Source organism: Budorcas taxicolor, chromosome 2, assembly GCF_023091745.1.
Source record: "Budorcas taxicolor isolate Tak-1 chromosome 2, Takin1.1, whole genome shotgun sequence".
In the NCBI taxonomy this organism is placed as follows: domain Eukaryota; kingdom Metazoa; phylum Chordata; class Mammalia; order Artiodactyla; family Bovidae; genus Budorcas; species Budorcas taxicolor.
In genome coordinates, this window is record NC_068911.1 from 130,101,187 (window position 1) to 130,113,802 (window position 12,616).

The following is a 12,616-nucleotide window of genomic DNA, read 5'->3' on the forward strand; positions in this document are numbered from 1 at the left end:
CTTAAACCTATAATAATTTCATGTCACTTTTAAACAATGAGCCAGAATGGATGAGCATTACCTTTTATCACAGCAGAATGAATTCACTATAACCATTTTCAACCCAGACTCTCCTTAACGGAAAATAAACCAGCTGCATTTCCCTGTCTTGGTAATCTAGGTAAATGAATGTGTAGAACCAAGGCCGAAAATGATGTAATGGAGCGTAGTGATCTTCCAGCTTCTTTGTCATTTGCAGAAGCAATAAATCATGTTTAGTAGAGAGAAAAGGACCCACTGAAGTGAATTTTCCTATTGAAGGGCATAGAGCTAAATATTAATCCTAATAGGAGTTTGAGACATGAATCCAGAATGGTTTGTTGCCACTTTCTGTACAGGTCTGATATTTTTCAAAATGGGGGCACAAAATGAGACATTCATCTATCATTGTTCCAAACTTGGGATGCTAAGAAGTGGCCTAGGATTTACTACTTTATTATCATTTAAATAAGAAAGATGATCTCATTAATGATAAGTATAAGCAGGGCTGTCCCTGCCCCATATCCACCCTTTTCAGTTACCTTTCTCAGAGAACTCACTGTTTAAATCATAAAACTGAAAAACTTTCTGAGACCATTATGTATAACATGTCAATTGATATAGAACACCTGTCTCTTCCTGAATGAAGCCAAAGGATCAAAGGCAGACAGATCCATGTTGTATGGATCAGGAAGGATGATCCTGATGGAGGGATGGGGTGAGGATAAGGAGGTTCTTTTTAAATATATATATAAATTATGAAAATAAAACTAAATACAAGACTTTGGAAGGGACCTGTACAAATAAGGGGTCCTAAAGCTTCACAGTCAATCCACCTCTGTTAAATAGGTAATGCCTTTGGTCATATACAGATTATACATGGAGCACTGCTGTTCCCTAAAGACTAGGAAAGTGACTAAGAACCAGCACCATACCCAAAGGAGGCCATCTGAGGGGAGCCATGTTTGGTCAATGCATGGTCATATATCAACAATGTATTGATCATCGTCTTAATCTAACCACTGATATGAAAAACAGTATCTCATAAAAAATTCTCTTTACAACTTAAAAAAATAGGCAAGGATTAAATTACTTCTTGCTTATCCTTTGAGTCTTCTGGACTTTTGCTCATATTTAATCATTATTAGAACTTAAAAATAAGTTTTGAAATAGGACTAAATTGTCTTTAAATGAACATGAATTAACTCAACCTTGGATTTCCTTGATCATTAACTCTCCTTCTAGTAATAAAAGACAAAAAATTTAGGAACAAATCTCAAATTATTTTCTTTTGGTGGAAGAGGTACCAGTATTTACATATTCTGTAGGTTACAAACAAGAGAAAAAATATTTCCTATATGAGATGGGCTAATGATGTTTCTTTGGAAAAACAAACACATGAGCAATCTGGAAATTCAACGTATGATATTTGGTATTGGTAGAAACACTTCTTACCCATTTTATTAAAGAAGTTGCCTCTGATTCACAGATGACTTAAGTCAATTAAGATGCACTGGTAATTAGGCCATGAGAAAACAACTAAAATTGCTAACTACTCACCCTCCTGCAGCAGCAGCATGAAGGCACGTTCTTCCAAATTTATCTGGGGTGTCTATTTCAAAGCCTGCAGACAGCACGTGCTCATTACTAAACAAGGATACTATGCTATACTTTTGTCCTAGTTAAACCACAAGAAACATTGCAGAGACAGAAAAATCAGTTAGTAGAAAAACCAGAAAGCAAGCTATTGTAGTCAGAAAGAGGTTGTCATGGAAACGAATGGTAACTGCTCAAGCTTGGCAATTTTATAGGAAGAACCGTGAAGTCAAGAAGAATTTATTTTCATATTCAGCCCTGGGTGAACTGCAGCCCCATATTTCAATCCCAGGATAAAAATTTATGAAACCAATTTGAGATAAGTAGGGCAATAGACAGGCAGACAGAACACATGGAGAAAACATGGAAGGCAAAGGAGTAATCATAACATGCTAGAAGAGAGATTTTCTTAAGCGTATTATTAGCTTACAGTTGGTGTAAGATTTGGGAAACGTGCTTTCATGCAGGGGTTATTTTTAAACATGCCAAAAGCAGTGAAAGCAGAATCAACCATAAGTAAAGAACTTAAAGGAATAAAAAAAAGCCTGGATATCTGCTGAATTAATTCATAAACAATCTTTGCCTTGCAGATCTCTATCACCTTTGAAAGCCAGGAACTTCTTAATACATGGAGGTTGTCAGAATCATTGATAAGAAAGATTAGCAAAGCTCCAAACCAGAAAGAATTTCTTGGTTCCAAACAGGCCCGCATTAAAAAAATAAAAATAAAACCTAGTTGGAGGGATATCAACCACAGTGATTTTTCAGAGCCCACGGAGTGGGATGGTAATTTAACATTTCTACTATTAAAAGGTAGGGGATTTGGCCTTTTTTCTTTGTTGAAGAATATGAAATGTTACATCACCAATTTAAGCCTCAAAGATGTCTTCTCCTCCTACGACAAACATCCTGTAAGCTATGCCCATCCCTGCCTGCCTCCCACTCTGGATCACTGGAGTTCTAACTTGATAAACAGACAAGACTCTCACTCCGGGGCAGAATACTGACGTTCAGACAGTTTCAACACCATGAGCTGCTGGAAGCTGTCACATGCAGGTAGCTGTGGACACAGCTCATCCTGCCAATCAGATCATGAATGACATGAAGCACAGGCAGGCACTCACTCTGACCAGACACCTGAAGCTACACGGCTCATTTACAGGACAGATTAAGCGTCATCTGTGGTAATGGAGTTACTTACCCGATGACAGTAACTTTCTGCAGCAGTCAGAGTGAGCATTGAGGGCAGCTAAATGTAAGGGGAACATGCTATGGATTCCACACCTGAGGAAGAAAAAAACAGAGCAGCTTATGATTATAGATCTCCTGATACATGCAGAAGGGGGTGACCTTTCTAGAAGGTCTCTGATGAAAATTAAATCCATGAGACCTTGCTTAGGGACTCCTGGCTGAAATAATTATGCAATCATTTCTACTTTAAAATAATAAAATCCTGGACTTAAACCACAGTGACAAATCCCATAACAATAGAAAAATATATTTAAGAAAACATTTCACGTAAACAGTGACTCTTAGCATTTAAAATTAATTTCTCTTTTATTCTTTCAGCTTAGCAATTTTATGTATCATTCACATTCATTCATTCATCTATTCAACACTTTATAAGCATCAGATACTTTGCTAAGTGCTGGAGAAAACAAGACAAGAAGCTGACAAACTCTCAACTTTGCAAAGCAACTTGTTTTATTCCTTGAGTTGATAAATATTTATTGTTGACCTACTATGTGTTATCTTTTTGCTAACAATTAGTAATGGTTGTTTTATTAGAAATAAAATTTTGGATGAGAATAAAAACCAATGTTTACCTTTGACAAGTGAAACTTCATCTTTCTGGTAGCCTTTTATATTGCACATTTACCCACATAAGAAAACCAGTCACGAAATAGTTAACTTTAACCTTACATATATTTCATAAATCTAGCAATTTTCCCTAACAGTAGTACAGAAAGAATCCAGAATAGGACTTCTTAGACTGACCTCTACCATAACATAGTCCCTGGAACAATCCTCTGAGGGACAGACAGCCCTCTGACGGCAGTGCTTTCTGCCCTTAGAATTAAAGCCTCCCCCTCCTGCCCATCACTTCTCCTCAAACAAGGACCCAAAGTACTGTGCTGACTCATAATTGAAAACACAACGCATCATCAGGCAGTTCCCGTGTACTTGAAAGCATGTTAGTGATCTTGTCTCATAACATCACATTTCATTCAGACAATATATTTCAGATTTTTTAAATCCACAGCATAACATAAGGAGTACACGCTGTCTATATTTACACCTGCAACATGAGACATCTAAGTTTCTTCCCTGTCACAAAGTGGCCCATTTCCACATTCTATATTGAATAAAAAACACATATGACTTGAATTTGCTAAGCTTAAGACAGATGAATTTTATTTTCTATATAGAAAGTTATTATGATGTTCATGAATTTGTGAAAGTATATATATGTTCACAGATAATTCAAGGTATTTGGCATTCTGCAAAATCTGAGTCTGCCAGCAATTAACCACCTCTCTCTTTTCATGAAAACTTCTATTTATTGATGTTTTTGTTCAGTCTTCCCTCTGTTCATTTTCCTTTCCCTATATGGAGATTTCCAACCCAGTGTATATAATAGCTGGCATCCATCAAGGGATGCAATTTGCCCGTCTTCTGGGCAGTGTCTTGTGGAGGAGAACTGCTTGTAATTGCCTCTCTCATCATTTACAAAAAAAAATTTCTGAAAAGTAATTGCATCAGTGACAACCTTGATGCTCATGAAAAGGAAGAGGGAGTTGGGGGATGGGAAAGAAGCTTTTTATTTGTGCTATTTATATTGTTCCCTTCTGATGCCAACAAAACATACTAATTTTTTTTTAATGTATAACCTATTTTAAAAGGTCTTTACTAAATGGAACTTAGAGCTAATAAGATTTTACCTAGCCATTTTATCTGTTTTGAGAAGTTAAGGCAAAAATCTATGATTAAACATTGCTAGATGCTTGCAAGAAGAAAATGGATAGAACATTTTCTAGAATCATTGTGAATTCCTGTAAGAACATGACTAAATCAAGGAGTGGATTTTTAAAGATTTCTTTGAGTCTTCCTCATTCTTTATATGTACATGTATGTGTGTGTAAAAATATAAATATTTTAATAATATCAACATACATACATAAGTATACACATAATATTTATGATATAGTTTATATAGGTACATAAAATAGTTACCTTTATATTAAACAATACAAGCAAATGACTTAGGGAAAATAGTATTAAACAATAATAAAACAATTAAGAAAAATATAAAAGTATAAAATTTAATAGACTCAGTGTTATAACATATTCCATAAACTTCACTACTAATACTTCTAACTGAACTTAACATTTAACCCCATTGTCTTTAGATAATTCACCACACTCTATATTAGCTAATAGTTTCATTTTTTTTCTGCAGCTACTTATACAACTGAGAAGGCAAGGAAGGCAGAACTCTAAAAGGCCTAGGAAAAATTCTCTTTGATAAAATCCACGAACAATAAATGCTGAAGAGGCTGTGGAGAAAAGGGAGCCCTCTTGCACTGTTGGTGGGAAATGTAAATTGATATAGCCACTATGGAAGACAGTATGGAGATTCCTTAAAAAAACTAGGAATAAAACTACCATATGACCCAGCAATCCCACTACTAGGCATATACCCTGAGGAAACCAAAATTGAAAAGACACATGTACCCCAATGTTCACTGCAGCACTATTTACAATAGCTAGGACATGGAAGCAACCTAGATGTCCATCAACAAATGAATAGATAAAAAGGTGAGGTACATATATACAAGGGAATATTACTTAACCATAAAAATGAACACATTTGAGTCAGTCCTAATGAGGTGGATAAATCTAGACCCTATTATATAGAGTGAAGTAAATCAATGAGAGAAACAAATATCGTATATTAACACATATATATGGAATCTAGAAAGATGGTACCGATGAACCTATCTGCAGGGCAGCAATGGAGATGCAGACATAGAGAACAGACTTATGGACACGGGTGGGGTGGGGGGAAGGTGACGGTGGGACAAACAGAGACAGCAGCATGGAAACATGTATACTACCATATGTAAAACCACCAATGGGAATTTGCGATATGACTCAGGGAACTCAAACCAGGGCTCTGTGATAACCTAGAGGGGTGGGAAGGAGAGGGAGGTGGGGGGGAGGTTCAAGAGGGAGGGACATATGTGTACCAATGGCTGATTCATGTTGATGTATGGCAGAAACCAACACAGTACTGTAAACCGATTATCCTTCAGTTAAAAATAAGTTTTAAAAAACATAAACAACAAGGACCTACTGCATAGCACAGGGAACTATATTCAACCTATAATGGAAAAATTTAGAAAAAAAAAATAACTGAATCACTCTGCTGTACATCAAAAGCACGGTAAATCAACTCTACTTCAATAAATTTTTTTTAATGAAAAAATATCCTCTTTGATATATTCCATAGTTAACAAAAAGTCACTACCTCAATGTAGCAAATACATTAATCTAGACTCAAGTACTAGTACTGGTATTCAAACGACTATGATGTGCCAGTTCAAATAGAAAAACTAAGTATCAGGTGAAGATGGCAAGCAAATAAAAATAGAACTCAGAATTTCTGAATCACTTCAGAAGTGATTCATGCATTACAAATAAAATTTCTCCTTTATTGTTATGAAATAAGACTGCTTATAAAGAAAGGATCCTAAAACCTTTAGCAAGAAACTTAGGATTTGACTGTCCTAGTCAAATGAGAAACATCACTCTGACTTCATCAGATATACAGCAAGGAAGATCAAGAAATAAAGATGTCAGATAACACTAAGCTTAACAGTGCATAAATTACAGGAAAGGGAAGACCAATTCCAGTTAATCTGCTACATTTATTTGACCAGTCATAAAATTAATGGAACACATTTGTATTAGCTATTTCTAATTTAGCTGTTAGCTGGAGTCTCCTACCCAGTTATTTCAGAATAAATGAGGCCAGAATAAACTGCACAGAGCCATCAGAGGTGAGGACAGGGCTTTTGCACCATTAGAATATCAGTTCTTTTAAGTTTCCCCCTTGGCTCAGGAGGACATGGCTGTCCCTTTCCATATCCAGGCCTTTCTAGAACCTTCCCTTAGGCCATATGTTTAAAAAAAAAAAAAACACTGTGGTTAAGGTGATGGGGTGAGAACCTTTGGGTTTCAGTCCTAACTTTTCCATGTGCTAGCTATTTGGACTTTGGAAAGTACATAATGGCTCCCTCACCTGGAAAATAAAGATAATAACGGTGTCAATCTTAAAGAGCATTGGAAGGACTATTTGAGATAATGAACATAAAGTGTTAAACAGGATATCTGGCCCATGGTTCCATTGCCATTATTATTAGTTTAGCTGGATAATCAGCAGTCTGTGAGTTTTGAGGTTGTAATAAGGTTGTACTTCCTTAAAAGCCAAGAATGAAGTGTGACCAACTAGCATTTCTGCCCTCTTTCTGTGTTTCAAAATTCTTACAGATGAACCTATTTGCATTGCAGGAACAGAGATGCAGACGTAGAGAACGGACATGTGCAGGTGGTGGGGGAGGGGGGATCAATTGAGAGGGGACTGCCATATATACACTACTATGTGTGAAATACACAGCTAGTGGGAACCTGCTGTACGGTGCAGGGAGATCAGCTTGGTGCTCTGTGGTGACTTAGATGGATGGGTCTGGGGATCAGGGCAGGGGCGGGATGGGAGGTCCAACAGGGAAGTGGTACATGTTCACACACAGGTGATTCACTTCATTGCACAGCAGAAACTAACGTTAACACTGCAAAGCAACTATACCCCATTTAAAAAAATCCTTTATAATACTCATCTCTCAGCTCTCCCAGGAAAGGTGGGATTGGTTTAGTTTTACCCACCAGGTAGGTGAGACAAAAATGTTGGTGATTTTTGATCATCAAATGATTTTATGATACTTATTCAAGTGATCAATGTTAGTCATTTCAGTTGCGTCCAACTCTTTGTGACCCCATGGACTGTAGCCCACCAGGCTCCTCTGTCCATGGGGATTCTCCAGGCAAGAACACTGGAGTGGGTAGCCATTCCCTTCTCCAGGGGATCTTTCTGACTCAGGGGTTGAACTCGGTCTCCTGCATTTCAGGCAGATGCTTTACCGTCTGAGCCACCAGGGAAGCCCAAGTCAAGTGATGAAACTATAAAATAAATTTCTTATTAATTTTAATCTATGTCATTCCAAGTATTTATCATGCACCACTAAGTTACAGGGACTTAGCCTAACTGACAAAAATGAAGCCTGGTCCTTGCTATTTACAACCTGCAGACATTTTCAGAGGTTCCTTTTGGATCAAAGCCCAAATACTCTAACATGGCTACAAAGCCCCTTCTGGATCTGACTACTGCTTAACCTAGACGTGTTCTTAGGATCTTTGAACTTCTTTCCATTCCTCTTGGAAGAGCCCTGGGTTTTCACATGCAGGCCCTCCTCCTGAAACTTTCACAACTCAAACTCTTCTGCTTCTCACGGTATTTCTCAAACTAGTCAGTACATCTCTGGGGGTTGCTGGAATATCTTTGGGCTTTTAAGAACTCTCTGTGACAATTTTATATTGTCTTTCCCTTTTGATTATAATCTAAAACAGGTGGCATAAAAGCATATTTTAGTGCATCTAAAAGGCCACCTTATCACCACACACCTCTGCCAAATTTCAGCACTGACATTTGTATGATACTTAGGATCACAGCTGTGCTGTGTAGTACTACTTTAATTGGCAGGAGCCACTGAGAATAAAGGTGGACTTAATAGAAAATGAAATGTCTGAATCCAGGAAGGGCAATGATAATGTAGCACACTGAGCCTCCTGTATGCACAGAGTTTGGCAATAGTCTGAGTAAAGGTTTCTGTGCCATGTGACAGGTCCACTGCCCACCACTTTAAGTCACTGCAAAACCTCCACTTCCATAGTTATGTACTGGATCCAAAAAACTCAGCATCTTAGTCACCAGGACCACAATTACAAGCAAAATGCTAAGTATCACATCATCCATTACATGGAGAGGCAGCAAGTCTCCTGCCTAGGAGCTGAGGCTCCAGATCCAGGTGGTCAAGGATGGTGTCCTGTTTCCACCCACCGCTCTGTGACCTCAGAAAGCTAACTAAACTTCCTTTACTTCACCTGTAAGATGGGCATAATCACAGCACTTACCCCATGGGGTTGTGGTGACAGTTAAACGTACCCTCTCAGAGTGGGGCCTAGCATAAGTAAGAACTCATGAGCATTTGTTATTATTGTCCTGTGCAGTTATGGTGAGCACTGTGGGTTTCTTTTTGTACGTATTTTGTAATTTGTTAAAATTTAGTGCTATATGAGACTCAAAAGCCTAGGGAGTCTCTATTTAGTCTTATGTTTATACATATTCAAACATTTTAATAAAAATAATCTAAGCAGATGCTTAGGACCTGAAAGACTTTCAGTTATATAACTAATTGCTACTTGTCATACGAGTTAACCATCCCTCTTCTGGGAAGCTTTGCTGGTCCTGATACACCCCATATATGTTCTCCTGTACTCCAGTGGCACCTGGCAGTTGTTCTGCCATCAAACTTAGCATGCATGATTCTCACTGCCTATTTAATTCTTGCCCTGGAGAAGGAGATGCAATCCAATCCAGTATTCTTGCCTGAAGAATTCCATGGACAGAGGAGCTTCATGGGCTACAGTTCATGGGGTCACAAAGAGTTGGACACGGCTGAGTGACTAACACTTTCACTTTTACTTTTCCCACTTCGACAGGCTATAAACTCCTTGGCAGCAAGCTCTGTGACCCCAGAACCTAACACAGTGGGTGACACTTAACAAGCCATCAACAGATATTCAGTGAATGTAAGAATATCAGAATCAGTTACCTGTAAAACTATAATACCACTAATTCTGCTACAATTGAGGCAGAAAAAGTAGTGAGAGTTTAATTGATAAGATGGAATACAAATTAAAAAAATCCTAGAGACAAGTACCCCGAAACTGACAAAGAAGAAAAAACCCAAAGGCTTTGATACCACATAAAGTTGCATAAGCACCGAGTCACACTGAAGAAACTGACAAAGTTCAGAGAAACAAAAAAGAAAAAACAAAGAACATTTAATCAAGACCTGAAAATAAGATGCAAATAAATTCATCAGAAAGTAATGACTATAAAACTTGTCATAAAGAGATCTTTAAAAATACATTGGCCATATTGTTTATGAATTAAAACGGGTTGTTTTCATAAATGCTCTTTTTTGTTCACTTATTTATAGAAGGAAAGGCCTGTTTTACTCCTCTTTAATGAGCTACCCTAGATAAATCCTCAAGGAGCCCAGAGAACAGTGACTTTCTGGGGAAAAGTGAAAGTCGCTCAGTCCGACTCTTCGCGACCCCATGGACTATACAGTTCAAGGAATTTTCCAGGCCAGAATACAGGAGTGGGTAGCCTTCCCCTTCTCCAGGGGATCTTCCCAACCCAGGGATCAAACCCAGGTCTCCCACACTGCAGGCAGATTCTTTACCAGCTGAGCCACAAGGGAAGCCTCAGAATGCTGGAGTGGGTGGCCTATCCCTTCTCCAGCAGATCTCCCTGACCCAGGAATTGAACCGGAGTCTCCTGCATTGTAGGCAGATTCTTTACCAACTGAGCTATCAGGGAAGCCCAAGCCTTTAGCAAATTCAACCATCAATTCTCCTGTGCCTTCACTTGGATATTTTCCCTTTAGGTGACTTCCCTCCCCACACAACATACACACTCACTCACACACACAAACACACACACACCCACACACACACAGTTGTTGCCTTAATGAACCACTGTTACTGAAGAAAGTATGTCTTAACCCCAGATATGCTGGGGCAGAAGGAAGCATATGTGGCTCTTTGAGGCTGGGACAATGTTTCCCTGGCCAGTGTCCCCAGCACGGTCAGTAGAAAGAAAGGCTACTTGACCAATAACATCATTCGAGAGGCATTTTTGCCACATACTTTGAGTTTGTACAAATTGAAGGTAAAATAATCTCAAGGAAATAGACTTTGTGCTTACTGCGTTAAATGTGGTTTTTCAGAAATTTTAAGTATTGAGCCCTGTTTATTTTTATCCCTTAGGGATAAAGTTCAATTTTTTTTTTTTTTAAACTCATTTTTCAGATGAGTTCAAATCTGAAAAAATCACTGAAAATATGAACATATCACAGGGTGAAGATAGTTTGTGCCTAAATACTTTATTTCTGCTTAACTGACACTGAACATTTAAGATCTTTGACTTTGGGGTGCCATGGCTGCTTGCAACTCTAGAATCTGGTGAATGCCTCCGAAACCCTAGGACACTGCTCTTTCCAGGAAACTGAGCTGCTGCTTCAGAGTTGCAACCTCCCAGTCAAACAGGTCCTTTGACTTGAAGCGGATTCCTTTCTCTTCTGAGACAACCCACTGTTCTTGCTATTAATATTAGTCAGTGTCTCTCCATCCTCAGTCTTGTCCTTAGCTTGAGACCTCATTTCTTCTTCTCTCTGTCAAGTGTTTTAAGTCTGGACCACTTTCAGTCTGTCTGGACTGCTATTAGAGTGATCTTTCTTACACACAAATGGGATCATTAGACACAACCTACCCTACACATTGATATAATTCTTTAACAACTTCTGAATGCCTCAGAATGGTATCCAACTCCTCAGCAAGATGTTCGAGGTCCTCTGAAATGTGGTTCGTCCTGCCTTTCCAACTCATCTCTTTCCACTCCCCTAACATGCTAGATATTATGAAGCAATACTTAATAATAACTTATAATAAATTAATAATTAGTTAATAATATAATAATTAATAGTTAGCATTTACTGATAGCTTACTATAAGCCAGGCACTGTTCAAAGAGCTATTAAGTTGGATTATCTTGTTGCATACCTTAGCAGATGCATTTAGATAACTCACACCCAGAGAGCTTTACTAGCAATTAAGTCCTTTAATCCTCATAACAAACCTATGGTAGATACTATTATTACTCCCATTTGCCAAATGAAGAAGTCAGTGTGCAGACAGGTTGAGCAACAAGCTCAAGGTCACACAGCTCACAAATAAGGCAGCTTGAACTGGAGCCCAGCTAGTGCCCACTAAAGGCTGGGTCTCCCACCATGATATAATGCAGCTTTTGGCAGAGCATGGCACCATCACACACCCTCCACTCCACCAGGCCAACTTCCACCCCATGAGGCCACCCTCCCCGCGGGAGCTGTATCTGCTCCTGCTTGCCTTCCTGCTTGGGAAGTCTGCCACTCTCTGCTCTATTCACATAATTCCCATCCTTCAAAGTCTACCTAAAAATCACCTTGTCCTTAAAAACTGTGGCCACCTTTGAGCTCTCTCCTTCCTGTCTACACCCTATGGCATATATTATCTACACCAAATATTTTGCCATTAAAGTTCTGTTTCATTTTGAACTTTGCTAAATACGGTCTTGCATGGTTCTTCATCTTAAGTGGATTTTGGGCCTCCAACAAAATTATGAGCTCCTGGGAGGTACCAACCAGGTAACGTATATCTGAAATTTCCCACAGCACCCAACATTGCAATGGATTCATATAGATGCTTCACATATTCTTGTTGAATTAAAGTACAAAATTAAGTCAGGTCCCTCTTCCTTATGTGACAGATTTACTCAATTGCACAGTATAACCATATCATTAAACACGGGTTATTAACATATGCAAAACGGTACTCTGAATAAAATCTGAGTTTGCCCAATTATGTTTTATTTTTCCTGCATAACTAACACTGTACATTGGAAAAAACAGAATATTAAAAAACAGAGATTTAGGAATAACATTCAAGTTCCCTTAATTAAAACCACTGAAATAGGCCTCTTTCTGATATAGCTGAAAAATAAAATTGGTTCTTCCTTGCAACTGTCATTAAAAATCATTTAATTTAGTTCAAATTTA

General features: G+C 38.3%; 1 protein-coding gene across 1 annotated transcript in view; it reads right to left on the reverse strand.

Annotated features, from left to right (window-relative positions):
• The window catches only part of ANKRD44 (ankyrin repeat domain 44), a 306,550-nt gene that overhangs the window by 76,988 nt on the left and 216,946 nt on the right, over positions 1-12,616 (reverse strand). The window contains exons 11-12 of the mRNA XM_052658099.1: positions 2,816-2,898; positions 1,579-1,696 (exon numbers count right to left, since the gene is read on the reverse strand). Coding sequence (XP_052514059.1) covers positions 1,579-1,696; positions 2,816-2,898 — 201 coding nt within the window. The remainder of the gene's footprint in view (positions 1-1,578; positions 1,697-2,815; positions 2,899-12,616) is intronic.